Here is a 21,823-nt window from a genome sequence, read left to right on the forward strand (position 1 = left end):
ACACAAATAAAGGTATAGAAAAACACTCAAAATTCTCATTCACAAACTAATTAGAGTTTAGGTGCAAAAAATTAATCAAATTGTTGTTATGTAAACAATTAAAATTACAGTGTTACGCAAATAGTTATGACTGCATGACTATAAACAAGCTTTCGACCATTTTTAGAAACACTACATATGAAACTTGTCTCAAAAATTTGCTAGTAAATAAAATTTGATATAAGCTATGTAACCGTTTAATCGCTTATATACACAAATGACATAAATCGAGTTCTTTTTTCGACCTCTAGCCACTACTCAAACCATCGCCGGGGCGATATGGCTTTTACAGACTGGTGCCTGGTGCCTGCTACCCAGCGCTTGGCGGTTGGCGGTGTCTCCAGTCAGGCGGCCGCGTTTGTTTTTCGCGTGCCAGTCGCTCGCATGACGCTCATAGCGCTGGAAGAGCAAGAAAAATAAAACTACAAAAAAAAATACAACAATGAGAAAAGCTTAGAGCAGGTGCTCGCCAAGGGCTAAACACGTTGTTACACAAAACAACAACAACAATACACAACCCCTACACAACGCCGTTGTGCCGATTGAACTCGTCTGACAATCGCTTTGTACTCGTTTCCAAAGCGCTGTAATGACGTAATGCGCTGACTGTTCCCACTGGCGTCGCGCTTTGAAAATTCTGCTTTCTGATAGCGCTGGTGTTGGTGTTGAAATTGCGGTTGGAGTTTGTGGGTTAGTTACTTTGTCCAGCGGAAAAATTATATGGTATAGTATGGTATAGTAAGTAGACTTGCTGGCATAAAATGTAGTAATCAACAGTATTATCAACAATTCGGCGAGCTGTTTGGGCTCCGTAATTACTTGTCCTTTCTTACGCTCTAATTCGATATATTGCTCTCTGTGATTGGCCCTGACTATGTATTTTTGGGTTTTTGGTTTGATATGAAGTAAATGCACATAAAACTAGAAACTTGCTTGTGATTTTAGCCACGAACTTAGCAGTAAAACTTTTATATTTAATTATGTGCCTATATACATACATATGTACATACAAGTATATATGTACATAAATACATAAACGAAATATAGACATATGTATGTGCACTGATTTTCCGCCTTATAGACTTTTTCCTTAGTTTTCATCCAGTGAACTGAGCAGTTCATTGGTAGCTGGCGAGTCGTCTGAAGGCGTTTCTTGGCAAAGTTCTGTGCCCGTTTTTTCACCTGTCGCCTCTGTGACCTTTGTAAATCGAAATTTAGTTTATGAGAAAATTAATTTTTGCGGTTTATTTGCAGCTGCTTCTACCCACCAAGTGTTGTTGTAACGCATTTGTTTGAAAAATTTTTAATTATGACTTATTGCCGTCGTTTTATGGTTATGTGGACATAAATTATGTGGAGGAGTGGTCGCAGTTTTTCCTATTTCAACTGTAATAGGCAAAATTAATAACTAAAACTAAAAAAATCACAGTTTAGAATTCAATGTTGGCTTCAATTTAAATTTTTCTTAGCTTCATATATCGCGGATTAAATATTTTGTCTTCTGAAGATCCGATATTATTTTTGTTATGAGGTTTCTCAAAACTGATTAAGTTCTTTTAAATTTTAGGAATCTTAAAATTTTACAAAACTAATACATATATGGTGTTCCCATATCTTGACACTTAAATCCAGAACTAACTTACTTTTTCATGTATTTTGATACAAATCTTTATTATCATCTTCAAAATAGGCTTCTGACCCCTCGATTTCGGCTAATTTTTTACCGACTTTCTGATGATTTTGATTCATATTCATAAACCCACGTCTCGTTTTCACTAATGGTGCGTTTAATATGTGTAAGGTCTTTAACTCCGTAGTTGAGATTCCAACACGAAATGTCAAGAAACCGTCTTTAAGGGGTTACATGGGCTTACGGGTTTCAAAAAATCGGAATTCTTTATTATCTTAACAAATTCTACAACATATATAGAATATTGCCCTAAATTTTCAAATTGATCCGAGTAATAGTTTCGGAGATACAGCTTTGAGAACTTGTGCGCTCGAGGCTAGCTAGGCTAAGTGCGTCGTCTTTAAACGCGTTTTTCTCGAAACCATGTTTCTGAAGTCGGTTGGCGAGATTTTTCGAGAACTACTCAATCGATCTTTATGAAATTGTACACAGATCTTTGAGATACAATTCTTAAAGACTTGGACGAAGAACGTTTTTTTTTCGTGTTTCGCACAGTTTAAATGACCCAGTCCGAGCCAAATTTTTTCAGATGCTATAAAGCTATTTTATGCTGAAAATCTACATCCTCAATAGCGGTATGTTTTAAATATTTTTTCCATAGCTAAGCAAGCCTCAAAACCTAAAACGCTTGGTCCATTTATCATTCATGTGGTTCATAGAAACACACATACTACACAATATCCGCTTAGTAGCTTAAAGAAATATAAATTGACGCAATGAAAGAAATCATCTTGCTGCAGTGCTGCTCTGTAAAACAGGATATGAAACCCTTCCGTCCCATTATTGCAACCTGAAGCATTCAATATGAATGACAAGCGCAATATTTTCGCTTAAACAATGTTCATAGGACTCAAGTGCATTCGAGCAAGAGAGCAAGCAATAAGTACATGTGAGTGTATTTGTATCAAGTGGCATCCACACGCGTTTGCTGCATGAATCCCGTCAAGCGTACTCACTCAATACTGCGTGGTAACCTTGCACCGCGCTGTGATAGACGTTTACCCACATAATCCTGGCTACACAAGAATCGCCACGTCCAATTTCCGGCAGCGCAGCAACGCCAGACGTGCGGAATGCTCCACATGGTCAGTTATGTAGCATGTTGCAAAAACACTGCACTGAATAAATACATACATACAATTCGGTATAGTGTTGTTGGGCATATCTAATACTCATTGCATATCTCCGTTCGCAGGAACTTCTCCTTGTTCTACACACGCACACAGACACACAAGTAAACATTCTTGAAGCTTTCTGCTCCCAATAAGTGTGCGCTTAGTATAATTGTGCGTGTGTGCTTTGTCTGTCTGTTGGTTCAGAAGACAAGTTTTTTGCTTTGGTGATTGGTGGATATTATTTTGTGCTTTTTTGCACATTATCTTATGCTTGCAGCATGCTTCGGGTATAATTTCACACTTTTTCATTCGCAATCGCCACTGCCGCATGCAAAGCTCAATTGAAATCTCTTTGCAATGGTAGTAACACTGACGCATCTGCATTGGTTTGATAAGACACACTAAAGCTCGTTCTTTTCGTCTCACTGTACGAGGATCACACGCGCACACAGAGACAGAGAAAGCGTGCAGTTTGATTCTTTCACAGCTTGTTTGCCATGGTGCGACCGGATAAATCTATCATTGCGGTAAATACTTTTCAAAAGTGAGTTTGAGTCTTTGTAGGAATATAAAGGGTGGATTAGAATCTGCACCCATTTATGATTCTTCGGAAAATTGAGGGTCTTAAAGTCTGCTAAAAACTCCATAATAGTTGTTACTTGTAATTCTCATCTCAAGAGGGTTGTTAATTTTCTGTGACACCTCTAACACCAAGAAGAAACATCGTAGACCGAATGTGATGTTGATGACAAGAGATATTCCGTCGTCCGCGTTCACAACCAGAACCGTACGCTTCGCTTCCTTATCCAGTCTGTAGAATGTGAGCTGAAGACGCGGTTGTTGAGGCTTATGATGTCAATATCATCGGCGTACGCCAACAGCTGTAAACAACTGGGAGTCGCTAGGTTGTCTGAAACCTCGTTTGTTATCGAACGACTCGGCGAGGTTGATTTTCCTAAAGGCCTAAAGTCACACTGAAAAGAACCAATAAGTTTGTTGACGGTGGGCTTTATCTTTCACGCAGTACACTCGATAAAATCTTCTATGCGATGTTGAGGAGTCTTACCCTCGGTGGTTGGCGACGATTGTGAGGTCTTCTTTTTTGTGGATTGGAAAAATATCACTTAAATTCCAATTGCCGGGCATGCCTTCGTCTGACCAGATTCTACAAAATAGCTAATGATGGCTTCTTATCAGTTCTTCGCTGTCGTATTTGAATAGCTCACTCGACAATCCATCGCCCCCCTCGCTTTGTTGTTTTTCAGACAGGTAATTGCTATTCGAACTTCTTCATGGTCGGGCAAAGGAACGACCGCTCCATCGCCATCGATTGAGTACTCGGGTTCACCATCTCCAGGTGTTATGCTTTCATTACCACTTTCGGCCAGCTTGTCAGCTTTTAGTACTCACGCATTTCGACCTCGCCCTGGTTTAGTCTGCAACGGATACTGGGCCTAAGGCCGAAAGTCATGAGTTGCTTGAGCCATATGTAAAAAAATCGTTCCTGCGCGCACCCAAACGAATGGCGCTCACAGAACTTTCCTCACTTGCATGAACTTTTACACATGGCTCCGTCCTCTAACTACTATAAATATATCTATCAAAATACCTAATTAAAGAAACTTCTTCTTCTTCTTGCTTTCCAAGGTATGAAGGATTTTACAAGCTTACATACTCTCAAAAAACCTTATGACTTTTATAAATAAAAAGCTTTTTTAGTGAAAAAGTTCATTAAATTCTTACAATTTAATAAATTGTTTTCTCAATTCGAAAGTATGTCTCGGAAGCCGATCCCAAAACTTCCCGAGTGGTAGTCTACAATTTCAGTTTCCGACGGCCATTACACTCAACTTCTATAGTTCGTTGTAAGAATACTTTAAAAAAGTTGATGCATTTGCCATTATGATTAAAACAATTCCCTTTCCATGCATTCAACCCTTTTGGAATTGTCACTAGCTGTAATTTTCACGGATTCTTGGCTGCTAATTAGCTTTAGGGACAAAGCTCCAAATCACATTTTGGCATTTTCCACACTGTTGCTCCTTAATAGTATTTATGTGTTGGCTTCAGTATACGAGTACATGTACATATATTTATTTGCTGCCACTTTGCAAAATACTCGTGCGATATGTGCAAGAACAGGAAACAGTGATTTTCCAGGCGACAACATTGACCTACTCTCACTTTCACATGCACGAAGTTCCAACTGTTTCGATTAACTCTTACCGCCAACTTTCAGCACTGTGTTGGGCTGTTTGTGTTTTTTAGTAACCTGGCATCGATTCAAAATGTCACACGTTACCTAAAGCACGCCTTCCACTTTTTCTTCGCCCGCCAGAAATTTCCGCCAACTCTCAAATACAATTTACCCATTTGGCAACCAGTTCACAAGGGCTGGCGGCTCAAAGTTCGCAGCTTCGAACTCCATTATTTATACAATTGCCACTGTGTTGGTGTGGTGTGGTGAGTTGTTGTTGCTGGTTAGTTACTGTTTTCATTTTCTTCGTTCGTTTGCCTCCACCGACGCGTCTACATACTAGCCAGGCAACAAAGGGCCGCACCTCTGTCTCGTTTTCCGACGCGTCTCCTGCCAGTTTTTCGTGCCGAACCACGAATAGTTTTTGCATTCGGCCGCTCATTCCTCGTACATAATTCCTTATATTACATATTTGTGTGGAATTCGTCAGCAAGGTCGTTTCCTCAAACCAATGTAGTAGCTGCGAAGGGGGTTAATGGTTCCTTCTATGAGTGCAAATTATCCAAATTACGTAGATGAAGTGGCAGGTGAAGCGCGACCTCATAACTAAAATTTTGGCATTTAATGCTTCGCGTATTTCGCTGGCGTCGCCGAATATTTGCTCGCCACACACACATACCTACATGTGGGAGTAGAGTACGTCCTGCGCCAACTGAACGCTCTGACTATTACGTAAACCGAAGTCACATGTGTCAGCGGTTGAAGTTATTGGTAGGCGTACATACGTTGGCGTGACGTTGTAGGCATTTGTGGCTTCGTATGCTTCCTGCGGAATATTACCTTGACTGCTTGGCGCCTCTTGTGGGGCTTGATTTTCTAATTTTTGAATACATTTGTCATTTGTTGGTTATGTGGGTGAGCTGAGCATTTGTTATGGACTCGTACGAGAGTGTTACCCATGGTTACACATTTGCACTCCGCTCAAGCGGCGGTCCCTGTGGGTGTGCGTGCAGTTTGCATGTGACTTGTGCTACAATAGAGCATTTGCTGTAGGAGGGTGTATGTGTGGGGCGAAGTCGGCACACGCGGTAACAATTCCAAATATAAATGCCAAAGCACACATACATTAACGATTTTTACGAGGGATTTATTGAATTTTATGTATTTTTATGGTAATAAACTTTCCATGGAGGTGGCTTTTTCCATAAAAGTCTTATTAGATTAAATGAAACAGAAATAATATTGATTTCTTAGCTTAGTATTTGCGCTTATTAAATATTTTCTTCGTTATGTGTTATCGTTAGGTATCAGTACCAGAAATATTTAAAGGGTTACATGGGTTTCCTCGCGTAAAAAAAAAAACATTTTTCAACAGTTTTTTCCATATAAAAAATGAAATATTTGATTAGAATTATTTATTGTTACAAACACATGCAATTAACAAAGAAATTCTGAAATTTTTGAGAAAAAATATTTTAAACGGTCATAGCGATGCCATTTCCGGTGACCCCTCGGAAAAAGGATGCCGCGTTGGCAAGCCAACTTCTAACAGAGTCATCTAAAGTGAGAAAATAAGTGTTTTTATCAGGGACAGAAATTTTTATATTGTAACAATTTTAAAATGCGCATCGGTAAAAAGTCGATATTCGGTATCTACAATATCATTTAGCACTAGTCTTCAAGATTGGTGCCCTGGTATTACAAAAATTAGTTTATTGAGTGCCTTGATTAAAATTTGGTACCATATATACATAACTATCCAGTTATTCCTTCGAGTACGTTTAAAAGCCTACTTACAGGCGCATACGCTTCAGAGCTGAGTGTGGCTATGAATAGAAGCCTATTTGAACTTTTCAACGCCTCAGAAATGCAATAAAAATATTTAGTTTGCATAATTTTTATTGCGTGAAACCGTTCTGCCCAGCACACGCAGCACACAAAGACGAAAGCACCAACATGAGTGCTGCAAAGTTTCAAGTGCTTCAGAAATGAAATTATTTCCCAAGTCAAACAAGAAAGTGTAACAATTCACAAGTGTGTGGAGCAAAAAATAAAAGTGTGCATTTTATTGTGAGCTACAGCGCGCATTAAAAGGATCATAAAAACCCAAACAGTCAAGCGCCCAAAAGTAGGACGCTGCGCCGCTGACCTGCACTAACCCAATTGTATGGCAGAGCTGGATAAGCGCTGCTGCACGCCATTATATTGTTTATATAGTATATAGTTTTGCGCTGGCGAACTACCGTTACACGAATAAAATGTTGTAGTTCCTATTGATTTTTAGTTTTGCGCTTTTCAAAATAATGGCTCTTGTGCATAATGCATGACTATCTGCTCCATTTTAGTGTGTTGGCGCATGATTTACGTGGTGTGTGGTGGTGGTATGTTTGTTCAGGCGCGAGATTCGACGGTGTGTTGAGTGGGTTTCTAGTGGGTTGAAGTTTAACATTGCTTGGGTTTTTAGTTGTTGCTATGCTCGCTTTTCCGGTTTTGTGCTGTCCGTTTCCGAATATTACACGAAGTTGCAGCCTGCGCAAAACAATTGTTGTATTTGTTTTATTTTACTGTAATCTAGGTGCTAATTAACAGAGAATATAGTATTTCACCTGTGCGACTGTGCCGGCTCGGAGTGCGTATGGTTGTGTAAATTTCTATAGGAGTTCGCCAATTGATTTGGCATGGCACTTCAAACTACCAAAGGCCACTAGAGCTTTTTCAACAATTTTGCTTTTCCAGCGCCAATTTGGCACGAAGCAATTTAAGACTCTTGTGGCATAATACAGAGAATTTATATTTATTTTTATGCAGTGTGGGACTAACTTAACAAAGTTAAAGTTTGTGTTCAAAGCCTATAAAATATAAGGAATTAAGTAAAACTCTTGAATCTCAGACGGCACATCCGTTGAGTCCAACATTCGATGACTCGTTCGGGCACTTCGACTGGTAACTGGGGAATGAGACGCGTGATGTTTTGCTCCGAGGCCTAAATTGAAGCGAGATCGCCCGTATAGACTTTAGCCTTTACATATCCCTACAGGAAATAATATAACGGTGGATATCACACGATCTTGGTGACCAATCGACCGACCCAAAATGTGAAATTATCTGCTGAACGTAGTATACTCTCAATTAATCCATTGTTTGATGTGATATGTGAGAAGTGCCTCCGTTTTGTTGAAACCAAATGCTGCTGAGATCTTGAGCTTCGATTTCAGTCATCAAATAGTCAGTTATCTTGGCGCGATAACGGTCGCCGTTGACAGTTACGTTCTCACCGGCATCATTTTTTAAGAAATCATTTCACCGGTCCACAAACCAGACCAGACCGTTATTTTTTTTGAATGAAATCGCAGCTCTTGAATCTACTCAGGTTGCTCTTTGTCTCAAAATGTGTCAGTGTTGCTTGTTTTAGATCGCTTGGGAAGGTCAGGTGGTATTTAAGATCTCCACGCCAAGCTGTTAAGAACGGCGCCAAACCGACATTCCACGGCCTTCGAGTACACTCCAGTTTTTCTTCACTGGATGCTGAATTTTGAAAATATTGTTTACCTTTTAATCTTTCATAGGTTATGTTTATTAGAAGGATATTTCGAGTTGAGTTCCCGGATCAAAATTGGTTATACTGAAAAGCGATCTACTTATCCCTCAAGTTTCCCAAGTGTAATATTTATTATTACCAGCAAATATTAAGTGCGGCTAACTTCCCACTTGGGAAGCTAACACCGTGCTTATATACTTACGTACTCCAAATATATCTATGTGATTAGAAACAAGTCCATTTGTGAGTGTGTGTGTGTATTTTCGCACCACTTGAAAACTTTTTGTGCACTCAACAGTAAAAACGTTGAAAATACTGCGTAGTTGCCAGCTTAATTGTTAGCTTACCTGGTAAACATTTTACTACGCATTGCCAAGCGCTCAGTTTACGCCACAATTAGAACATCCCAATTGACGAAACATTATGAAAAATTTTGTTTTTACTTTTCATTAATATCCTACTTGACGTCCAAAAGGGTATACATATAATTACGTACTCATATACATAAAATACTAAGCTCGCCTGCTGATGTTGACTCTGCGTGGTGATGAGCCTCAGGAGCCTTAAATATACGCCTTCTTGAAGTCACGCAAGCTATTTGTGTCGTTAACTTTTTGAAGGTTTGAAGATGGACTGCCATAAGTGAACAGTCGTAAGAGATCTCATCTTAAGCACTTTGATACTGCTTTGACACTTTAGGTGGAAAATTTTGCTCTGCGCACATTTCGCTTTTCTCTGGCATACTCGTACATCTTGTAATTCCTTTTTATTTGCATATTTCTCTATTACGTGCTAAGTATAATTTTGTGATTTAATTAAACTGATTCTTAAGTATGTACTTATGTAAGTATATACAAATATTTTCCATTCCACCTTTCGTGCTCTTGTTACTCTCAGCGTTGAGTATTTATCTGTCATTACTGTTACTTGCCTCTCTACAAATCGTGTTTGAGAATCTTAGCTCCTATTTTAATGAACCTATTAAGCTAAGTTTACACTAATTGCTACTTTAAGCAATCATTATTGTTTTTAGTAAGTAAATAAATAATGAGTCACAGAAGGCAGTCTCTGTTAACATATTGTGGAGGCAGCCGTGAACTCGTTATTGATAATCGACTTGAGTCGAAATTTGCCATTATAATTCGCTGACTCGCTGACGTCGTAATGGCGAATACTTATAAGAGTTTCGAGTTTTTTCTTCAGCTTTCAGAGACACATGTTTATATTTATTTATATATACATTATGTTATCTCTGATTAATAATAGGAATTTGTTCAAGTACTTAGAAGAATAAGCAATAGAAATTGCTGAGGCGATTAAATTGTTGATATTGGTGGTCGATACGATATTGGTTTTCGTATTTCTAATCAAACTTGAAATTATTTTTTTTCATATTTATAATGAACTTTAATGAACCAAATATGCACAATTTTTGTAGACCACTTTTTGTTATTATTCCGCTAGAGACATTATTCCATCAGTGTAAAACTCTTCTGGTTTCTCGGCGAAAAACTGCGACAAACCATTCCACAGGCTTCTCTTGAAGACAATTTTATTCCATTAAGGGAGTCTTGCATTGACCGAAACAAATGGTTATCCGATTTTGCAAGGTCAATGCTATATGGTGGATGCATCAAAACTTCTCAGCCAAGCTCTCCCAGTTTTTGCCGAGTCATCAAAGACGTGTGCGGTCTAGCGTTGTCCTGATGAAAGACGAAGCCCTTTCTGTTGATTCAATTTTTAGATTGCGTGTTTCAATCTCATCAGTTGTTGATAGTAAGAATCAATCGTTCGACCAGGCTGAAGCAGCTCCCACCAAACACCCAGCATAACCTTTCGAGTCCTAGCTTTGCGACCATTTGTTGATCTTCACCACCATTATCTCGTCTCTTCTCATTCGCTTCAGAAATTATTCGATTTCATTTCGTTTCAGCAAAGAATCGCAAATGGTAACCGTTTGATTATGAATCTTAAGTTCCTTAGCGATGTCATGGGTGCTTATGTAAGGGTTCTGGTCAATCTTTTCTATAATTTCATCGAACTTTTCACACGACGACATCTATTGACAAAATACGAAAAAACTTTTTCGACTACCTGATATTTTTTGCAAAATTCGAACAAGAGAGCAAGAAAATAGATCGATTTTATTTGAAAAATCACTTGTCCATTAAAATCAGTTCGAATGAGTGAAAAGTTTACCTCTGGCACCGCACTATCTATAAGCTGCGATCTCATAGTGAATCCTTCCGATATTTCTGAAAAGTTTCGTTTTCGTACAGAAAGCAAGCATTGAACAGCTGTTCTGATTTGTTTACACGAAAAGTATATGTAAAATTGAATTGCGTTGTTTTCTACTTGTTTATCTCTGATTACAGCCATGTGAGTAGATATGCATGTAGGTATGCGCGATACAAATAAAAATGTGAGCGCCTATTGTCTGTGCGGCAATTGAAGCTTCTGACTTAGATCACGTTGTCTACATTAACGTGAGTTGTAATCGTTGTTGTTGTTGCACTTAGCTTGCTATGCCGCACCGTGACAGATACATTTCAATGATTTCTCATGAGTTGCTAACCTCAAAGTTAAATATGCACACTTCCACTTTTATTTACACATCGCTTACGAGCGGTCGCTTTAATTTCCCGAATACTTCTAAATGCATTTCCATTATATTTATTTACTTATATTTGATTGTCAGTTGAAATGTGTCACTTTATCAAATTATTTGCACGAATTTACGCATACATACATACATGTATGTGTCATGATAAGATAAAGCTGTTGCTTTGTTGTAGGTTTATTTAATTTAAAACTCTCTGCCGACGTCGCTTTTGTCAACAGAAGATATCAAAGCAGAGTTCAAAAAGTTTCTATATCAAAGCGAGCAACAACAAAAGTACAATAAATGAAAACACATTTAATTTAACAACAACAAACAGCAAATCTGATGCGCTTTGTTATTGAAAATGTCTGTTTTAGATTTGTGATGCCGATTTAAACCACTTGCCGGTGGCATTTTTATTTGATTGCTGCTGCAAATGGCACTTCAAATTATTTAGTAATATCCAGAATTTGATTGTTCAATTGGAAAAAAATATATTTTTTTAGATTAGTGATAAATTGTTTCGTAAAGTTCTCGAAATATGTATGTATATGTATGTATGCCTCGATATATGTATATATGTATGAATTGAGTGTAAGTTTTTAAAGAGACATACATATGTACATACTTATATCAAGAATCCGTGAAAACTGGTTTTTGTGTTTGCTTGCTTACATAACTGCGTCATTTTTCGTACCCATTTAATTTGTGGTAAAAATTTGTTCTTGATACATACTATATACGAAAATTATATTGTGCTGAAACTTTTTGGGGTATTTTTAGATTTACTCTTTGCTGTTTTAACACTTTACATTGTTTGTTTCTAATATTAATTTTTTAATAACCCATTTTGCGGTTATTTGTATAGGGTGATACATTTCGAGTTTCCTTACTTTCTAAAAGATAAACTTCTAATTTAATGGGGAATTTTGTGGCATTTATTTTTTGAATATTATCTCTTTCAAATGTTGACCGCGGCTACGTCTCAGATGGTCCATCCGTTGAGTCCAATTTCGATGACTTGATCGAACATTTTGACTGGTAACTGCCGAATGCGTGATGTTTTGCTTCAAGGTCTAAATAGAAGCGGGGCTTCCAGCATAGACTTTACCTATCCCCACAGAAATAAGTCCTATGGTCTGATATCACACGATCTTGAGGCCAATGGACCAAAAAGTGAAATTATATGCTCGACGAAGTGTTCTCTCAATAAATCCATTGATTGATGCGATGTGTGGAAAGTAGTATCGTCTTGTTGGAACATCGGATCTTTTCTGGAACTTTTCAAGAGCCCAAAGAGCGATGTCACTTAGGAAGGTCGAGCGACTTCAGTTCTTGCACAAGTAAAATGCGCCAAGGCGTTCCATTCGTCAGTCCGAGCTGCTCCGAATGCAAAAAAACTCTCCACGGTCTTCGTGGATACTCTAATCTTCGACTGCTATATTTTCTTTACTGCGTGCAGGACGTGGTCTATTCGGTCGAATACGAGTATTATCAAATAATTAATGCTGGTCTCAAGATGGGGGTGATGGTGTTGCAAATATTATGCTCAATAGGTCGATTATGTTAATCAAGAATTGAGCGAAACACGTGTAACTCTACCATTTAAAGATCATTTTAAGTAAAAAAATTCTAGCGAATTTGAATAAGTGCCAACAACAACCTAACATAACCTCAGTAGGCAGCTTAGAAAGCTCCAGTGATCCCCAAAAATTCCTATATAAAACAAAACGTTTTGAGCCTTTTACAAATTTGTTGACGCGATTAAAGCATTTCGTCTATGTTCGTCACACTGGCTGGCGCAAGACATGATTGATACTCAGTCTTGTAACTCCGCGAAGCACACAATGGATGATAAATGCCTGGATGTTTCTACCCCACCCTCTTTCATACAACTTTGACAACTGGCGTCCGACAAGACTAACCACATGAATACTTATTGGACAATGTCTACTAAGAAATGCTACGATTGTGGCAAAATAAACTTTTCTTATTGCGGGTAGTTCAGTCAGTCACGATAGCGAGCTAAATTATTGCCGCTCTGCTATCGGAGTGAATGCTCGCCTCCCTTCAGGAATCTGCAATTCAGTACAGAATGTGTACTGCTGCCTAAACAACAGTCAATTCTGGTTGAAAAACACTACAGTGATTCAGTAGCCTAAAGCTAAGCTTAACGGAAAGTGCTTTTCAGAAAACTCCTCTATCAACCTTCCTACTAGCTTCCTAATGTTCACCAAGAAATTCTTAGAAATCGCATTAGATTTAAGGAGCTTAGAAAAACTACTTCCCTTCTTTACTTTGTGTGTAATTTTAATTATTTTAATGTTCTTTTATCAATCTATCATAAAAGCTGGCGGTTGTCAAGCATACAACTGGTTTACTTTTCACCCAGGTCGGTTATCTTTGATCTATCTAACGTTTAATGTTGCTACAAAAACTATGACACACAGCAAATTTATAACGAGAAGGTCATAAGCAAGTGTTGCAAGCATTGAGAGTTATTTATTGTTGAGAAAATTAATAATGGTTTCTCGGAGACAAATTTCAAGGGAATTAAAAAGTAGCAAGCTTGTACTGTATGTAAGCAGGTGCGGCCTTCTTTGTACCTTTGGTAGTAGTAGTAGTGAGGGTGAATTATTACGATTAAAGCGAAGTATATGGACCGCAAACGGAAGTTTGCTAGAAAAATTAACTTAAAACTAATTAGCTACTAGAAAATAGAGGCAAATACATACATACATATTAAATGCATTTGAAGTTGATTTTGATATATATATAGTATATCATACATATGTATACATATAATGAGGACTTTGCGATAATATAGAATTGTCGTAAATATATTATGTCAAACTGTCTTTAAGAACTTAAGAAATAGGAAATAATAATGAAATTTAGTAAAAACTGCATTTGACGAGAATTTTTAGCGATGTTTTTTGTGTTTTGAAAGTTCTTTAGAGTGTAAAATGTCCCTGAAAAATATTTAGAAATTATAGATTAGATCTTCCTTTCACGGGCCTTTTCCTAGATTTTGCACATGGTGAAAATCTGGTCGATAGTAGATTTTCCAGGACTTACGAACTTTTCGATCCGCAGATAGCCAAGTAGCTTGTTGAATTTTCTTATGCTGCATCTAGTACTACATACAAATATATGTATTTCGGGCCCTTGGGAAGTCGATCAGACTCAACCCATTTCGAGAGGTTTCGCCATGTAGGCTGAATTTTCCGACTGTTGCAGCAAAGATGCTTTTTTTGTCCTTCCTGGCATTAAAATCGCCAAGCAAAATTTTTACCAGCCGCTCATAAAAGGCATATTTGGCCATATCGTCCTTTTCTTCCATCGGGGCGTGGGCGCAAATCAGTGTTATGCTGATCAAATCGCTGGTATATTTAGATTTTCTCACTTGGTGTGTCCCTTTATTTATTTATTTTAATTTGATATTGGGGTCAGTATTATACCTTGCGGTGAGGCCACACACCGTATAGAGTTGCTCCGCACGAAGTAGAGGGTGGGGAGAGAACGGCACTGGCAGCAGACAGCACGTTTGTGCCACGCCAATCTATTGCTGGGTGGTTATAACCTTACAAGGTTTAAATATATGATCGGGAAGTTGATCAAGACAAATTTCACGCGCTCTATACAGGGTACTGTAAGGTCAGGAAGCACTTGTCCAACAGGGGCATCATCTCTTGCGTAAACTGTCAGTTATGCGACATGGAACAGGAAATTCCAGAACACCTGATTCTAGATTGCAGTTTGTAGAAGCAGACTTAAGGCTTTCGGCCATTTACGTGGTCAGGGATCAGATCACCTCAGTTGCGTCCAGCAAACTTCTGGGGTGCTGGACCTTTGCGACCATATGTGATATAGGACCATAGGTCGCAGTGAAAAACCTCAATTATTTTCTATTTTCTATCGATCTATCTACGTTTTATTTTATAGCACATTTTTTCTAAAAAAAATTTACTCAGAGTTTTTCCGCTTTGAGTCTACTTTATTTCGCCACCGAAGGAGCCGCCATCTTTCCTTCACAATTCAAAAAGATCTTGAGTATTTAATTTCCGTCATCGTTCACCATTTTAAATGCACTTTTTACGCTTTCATCAAACTTTTCACACTTTCATTGTATTTTGCAAATCCTCATTCATTTATTTGCTCACCATTCAATAATTCGGCATACTTCGCTTCCGTCTCTGTATTGCAATATGAATTTACTTTAGTAATCCCGTATTTACACATAAGTACTTATTTAGATATCGTAAAGTGGTATTGTATTTCATAAGTTGTCTGTATGTCTTAGCAGCACTAACACATGCACACAACCAAACGCACATTCACAATTCGCTGTTGCCGGTACTCATGCACCTAAGATTCTGCTTGTTTTGCAAATTATATTTTCTTCATTTATTGTACTTCCACACACACGAAGGAAAAATGCGCCTGTTTTTGTTTGTGCTTTTTATTATTATGCAAGGAGTATTATTTGGTTTTACACTTTATTTTGGATTAATTTTGATTATGTTTTATAATAATTTTCCTTTTTTACTTTCCGTTTATTTTTCGATTTGTTTGGTACGAACTCGAATGTCTGTCGTACTGAAAACTGTCATTTGCGCTCGCTGACGTTCCAAAACAAACCAAATAACCAAAAATGCACTCACAACACGCGCTATGCAACAAACGCAATACCGCCTAACAACCCAATATAAAATACATAAATAACCGTTATATACACGCTTACATATGTACATATATGTATGTATGTATGTGTATACTTAAACGAACTGTAAAAACTATATGTATAAATAAATGAAAAAATAAAATGCATTTCTTAAAAAATTATATAAAATGATAAAAATGCACCACTGCCTGCCTATTGGATTGTCTGCCTGTTTGCCTGATTGCCGTATAACTGCATTTTGTAAAATAAAATATTTAAACATTAATTAAACTATGTAATAAAAGTAAAATAAAGAAAACAAGCAAGCTCAAGGCCAAACGCCAACACAACGCCGGGATTGACACAACAGCACAGTTTGGCCTCAACCACAGACACACACATACGCATACACAAACATATCGGCTACCACAAGTGCCACTCATTATACAGCCACCAAGCACCTGTGCAACAAGAAATACAAGAACAATAAGAACTACAACAAATCACATTACGAACTCTGAAGCCAATTGAAAAAGGAGAAAGGGAAAGTAGCAGCAGTTGCTCGAAATAAAATTCGGTTGTTGTGGTGTAAGTGTTGAGTTGCCTTGAAGATGCCGCAGTCCGAAGGCGGCTACACGGCGCTCGATAGCGCCGGCACCAATGGTCACGATGGCAGTGGTGGCGCCATCTATCAGTCCACCACAGAGCCGACCGGTCCACACTCGGTTTTCGAATCGATGAAACGCGCCATTGGTCAGGTGGTGGGCACAACAAATGGTAGTTCCCAGGATACCGACGATTTGCTAACGACGACCAATGGCCGTCAGGCCACCATTGTTGGATCAAGGTAAGCGAAACAATGTCTGAACCGTTTTATTAACTAGCAAATTAACGTTGATATAAAGGAATGCAGTTAATTTGTTGCTTGTTTTTGTTGCTTTTATTCGTTTGCTTTACTAAAATTGTATATTGTAAATATAATAAAAAAAAATTTAATTCCACTTACTAAAAACGCACACATTTACAAAACGTTTATAAATAGACAGAAAATTCATATTTAAAAGCTCAAAGCTTGTAAGACGATTATGTGGTGTTAAGATTTTATGGAAAACCAACCAACTACCAACATTGTTTTTCATGTTGAGTCCGTTCCATATGATATTTTGCACTTTTACAAATTTTGGGGTTTTTCTTCTCCTTTTTTGACGTCAGCATGTTTTCCTCCGTCCATATTCTACAAAAAAGCTGATGCATGCTTCTTATCAGTTATTTGCGCCGTATTTAAATAGCTCGGTCTGCAATCCATCGGCCCTCGCCACCTTGTTGATCTTCAGAAAGGTAATTGCTGTCGAACTTCTTCATGGGCGGGCAATGAAACATCCGCTCCATCGTCATCGTTTGGGGAATCGGGTCCATCACCTCCAGATGTTCCACTTTCACTGGCGTTCAGCAAGCTTGAGAAGTTTTCCTTTCTTAATTTCAGTATAATCTGGCATCAGTTACTAGATCACCTCTGAAGGTTCTACAAGAACTCCGGTCTTGAAACCTTCTGCTTTCAAGTGGATCGTCAAATTTTTGTATGTCCTTTCAGTTTCATTCATATACAAGAATTTAATTTTGCCTGCCGAAGATACTAGTCGAAGTATATACCTTTAGAATCTTGGAATTCTGGTTATTGATTCTAGAAATTTCAATAGAATATATTTGCTTTCTCTTAAATATAGTATTTGTTAGATATTTTCGAACAAATTTTACTCAATGGCGGATGTTATGAGATTTTGGTTGAGGTATATCCTGTACTACATAATATGTTTGTTTAGAGGTTCGTCGGATTATTTTTAAGCTTGCCGGGTTACCTGAGCGAAATTCAGAGGTCAAGCCATCGCGAAGGACAAACTTTCTGGTCAAGTGTGACCCGGACTGAACCTTTTAAGCTGCGCGGACAAACCGAACAGATACATTTTTCCCTAAATTGGTAATATTATAATGCTTGTTTGAAGTTTGATCTCCATCTGTCCAATTAGTGTTTGTTTGGCAGCTTTTTTACGATTCGAAACGTTTGCGGTGTGATTTTTACCATAGAAAACAATTGAAGTTTCTTGAAGTTTTATAAAATCTTTGGGAAGCCTAATTTATCGAAAAGAAGTATTTCCGTGATACAAAGTATTCAATAAATGCCGAGAGGTCATCAAAGTCTTGCCTCCTGTGGAGTCGTCCCTGTAGATCTGTTAATGACGATAGTATCGAAAATATTAAGGAAAAGGTGCTTGAACATCGTCATGTGGGTTCTCTCTGCGGATCCTATGTATCGACTCTACACATTTTGGTGAATGTTTTAGGTATGAAACTCAAACTCATACCGAGAGACCTAAGTCTTTTGAAAAACAATATCGGACAGAGTTCACTAGAAATTTTAGTATTTTTTGTCGCTCCAGGTCAATTTCGATCGGATACTTGACTATTGCTTGCATATGCCTAGATGTCCATTTATTAATAAGTGAGGTATACAAGTAATGCATCGATAGAAAATAAACCTAAAATGTTTATGAAATTTTTACAACTTCTTGTAAAGGGTTGACCTACGATTCTCAAAACCCGTGCGGCAAAGAGCGGCATGGCATTAATGCTTCAAGGTGGCAAAACTAAAAATGTGTTCAGCAAATAGTCGTGACTAAAAATGCTAAATTATTTTATGGCCAATTTCTCATTCATAAGTCCATTACAAATTTAAATAGCACTTAAATTAATTGCACTGTCAGTTTGGTAAGCTTCTTCGTCAAATAAATTAACCATATGAAATATAAAGTATAATTGCAAATGCCGGCTGCGATTTCGCTGTAATATTGATTTGATTAGTGGGAATAATATTCAAATTTCTGTGACTTGTCGTGCCTGAAGCGACGGCACAATACACAAGAGGTGGCAAATCAATGGAAAAGTTCAAGGCAACATCGTGTTTGTGAATTTGGTGAACCGCTCGCAAGGCACCCAATTGTACACAGAGAGACAACAAGCAGCCAAACAAACGTGGCGTCCAATAAAATCGACGCTATCGAGCTAGTAAATCAACATTACGGCAGCAGCGACGTCAAGGCAATTGTTGGTGCCATATGCCACATGCCACAAAATACGATTTCGCATATGCGCATTGTTTTGTCAATAATTTGTTGCAGTTCAGTTCATTTGAGATGCCTGCTTTTATTGTTTTTGCTTACCCGCACTGCCATTTCGCATCTTTTTACCCCTTTAGCGCTGTTGGGTCCACATTCATTGGCAATCTGCTCTCAGCGTTATTACATAAGTCATGCTTTTTCTTCCATTTTTTGCACATTTCCAAACGGCTGGGCGCAATAAGTTCAATTGCTGGTGGCAAGCATGTGGCACCAAATAAATCGCACGAAAATGTCGAGTGACTGTGTTAAGTGGCTTGGCCGTTGCAGTCGATGGGTAGTAATGACCCGGCTGACTGACTCGTCGCCCGTCGTTTGATTGGTTGGCCGGGTTGACAGCCCAAAGTGGCCATGTAACTCTGCATACGTGCTTTTGTAAATGCACGAACATGTCATTTGCCACTTGCCACATGCCACATGCTGCCTGCACTTGATTCCATTTCGATTGTGTGCCATTTTGTTCTTCTTTTTGGGTGTGCTTTTTCGCACTGAGCACTCGCTTCTTGTGCTTATTTGTGCTAGTTCAGGCGGTTGTGGCCTCCAGCGCCAGCGCTCGCCTGTGTCAGCTACTCTTCAAATGATTGCGCTTTTTGTTGTTGCATGCTCGTTTAAATATTGCACAATTTCTTGCTTGGCATTGCGCAAATCTGGCGCAGTTGGTCAATTCCATATTCCAATTTCCAACAAGCTAACGACACTTGAACGGCAAGCAGCGCTCGACTGTTGGCAACTGGTGTTGCAGCACCACGCCCCGTCCCTCGCTCGCTCGCTCGTGTCCATTGACCAAACTGCCGCTGCTGCTGCTGCTGCTGTTGGCGAATTTACATATGTAAATGTAATATATGCATGTCAATGTTGCCACAAGCAGCTGAAATTGGAACCACTGTCATGAATAAATGGAATTATGTACTTATTTAATACTTACAGCCGTTTGCTTTGCACACACACACACACACACTCACATATAAACCCATACAAGTGTAAAACTGCCAATGTATGTGTGTGTGTGTGTATGCGTATGCTTTTGACTTTTTGACCTCTGCTTTCGTACAAATTTTCAGTGAAATTGCACTTTATACTCACAGCATAGGTCCCTGTGCTATTAGGTCATTTCGCCCATTTCACTGGGCCCCGTGTTGTTGGCTACTGGAACAAAGTCAATTATTGTTGCGTGAATATTACAAAATACTTTATATATTACACTTTAGTTACCACTTTTTCACCATTACCAACACCAACACCAGCAACAACAACAATGTCATTATGGTCATTAACAAAGTTAGTCATCAGTTATCGGCAAAGTACCATCAGCCATCGACGTTCACAGCAACAACAAGCCATTCTGTGTTTGAATATGTATGTCAGGTGCATGTACACAAACACACACACACTACCCATACACCCACAAGTGCCTGCGTAAATTATTCACTCTAATTTCATAAATGTTTATCACATTTTCATTGAAACTGAGTGGCGAGTTGCAGCGCTCTTTCCGCAGGTCTTTTTGCAATTTCCCTTAGCTGTTATATTTAATTACATTCGTGCGGCCAATCGCTGTTCGATCGCATTTCACATTGACTCATTTACCGTTTCTGTCATGCATATATTACATGTTTTCATATGCATTTCGCTGGTTGGCAGCTAATACAGGGTGACTACCGCTATACGTGGTTTAACTAGAAAGTTATGGAAAAATTATAGTGTGAAGTCAATAAACATTGAAAAAATGTAGCATTTTGAAAGGCATACATTTTGGTAATTTGAAAAAATATCAACAGGTGACTTGATAAGTCTTATCCCGATTTTGCGAAACGATCATTCCTAAGAAGTTTCTAAATTCCGTAAATGCCATATATGACATCAAAATGGGGCTGATCTGCGAAAGCTTCTATGTTATGGAGCTTTTCATGCAACAAAATTTGATCTTGGATGAAACAAAGCTCTGTAATTTTGTTCCGAAGTTCAAGGTTAAGATTACTGTTAATCAAAAGCAAATTTTGCAAAAGCAGATGTTGGATGAATAATACGAGAAAATATTTAGTTTGAATAAAGCAGTTGAAGATAACTATTTATCAAATTCTATCATCTTTTCTCTTTGTTAGGAACACGATTGTGGAATTCGGAATGCACTAAACTTCGATAATCAATGAAAACTGTCTACATAACCTTAATTTTTGACCTGCTTTGGTGATTTTTTCGGCTCCGACTCACCTTTGCCACGATATTCGGTCGATTGATCGTCTGTTTCCAGATCATAAGCATAGATCCAAGATTTATCGCCAGTAATAATGCTTCACAGACGTTCACTCGACGCTGTTTTTCGAAAAAATTCAGTGATTTTGGTACCAATCGTTCTTTCAATTTTCTTAGACCCAATTGATTTAGATTTTCAAGTTCTTTTTTGCTTCTGCGGAAAAAGTCATGCTTTTGAAAACTTATTCCACACATTCATAAGTTTGATCGAGTGAAATGACACGGTCTGCGGTCTTACATCGATGTGTATTGGCAGCTTAGGTGAGCTTATAAGAACGTACTGTTGAGCAAGATCATTTCTCATATAAGCAACAATGGGAAAATATAAATAAATTTAAACTTTATTTATTTTTGTGATATACAGGACTAGGCAGACATTTTTAAAAATATTTTTTATATAAATTGCAGTAATAACAATTTAATTTTAATTTTTGATATTTTTTTTAACAATTATATTGTTGTTGGCGTGTGCTTGATTCAGTAAAGAATTTTCATACAGATCTTATTCTCACATAAAAGAAATAGGATTTGTTTTTTATTAATAATAATTTATCCA

The 21,823-nt window shown here is 38.1% G+C and overlaps 1 protein-coding gene across 10 annotated transcripts in view; it reads left to right on the forward strand.

Moving 5' to 3' along the window:
- The window catches only part of LOC105222839 (protein NDRG3), a 57,115-nt gene that overhangs the window by 4,154 nt on the left and 31,138 nt on the right, over positions 1–21,823 (forward strand). For 5 of the 10 annotated variants that reach the window (XM_049451762.1, XM_049451764.1, XM_049451766.1 and 2 more), the window contains exon 2: positions 16,150–16,691. The exons of 4 other annotated variants lie outside the window; for them this stretch is intronic. In XM_049451762.1, the coding sequence (XP_049307719.1) occupies positions 16,456–16,691 (236 nt within the window). In that variant the 5' untranslated portion in view covers positions 16,150–16,455. The remainder of the gene's footprint in view (positions 1–16,149; positions 16,692–21,823) is intronic. One more of the 10 variants, XM_049451763.1, reaches the window with a different exon arrangement.

The sequence above is a fragment of the Bactrocera dorsalis genome, chromosome 3 (genome assembly GCF_023373825.1).
Source record: "Bactrocera dorsalis isolate Fly_Bdor chromosome 3, ASM2337382v1, whole genome shotgun sequence".
NCBI classification, from domain to species: domain Eukaryota; kingdom Metazoa; phylum Arthropoda; class Insecta; order Diptera; family Tephritidae; genus Bactrocera; species Bactrocera dorsalis.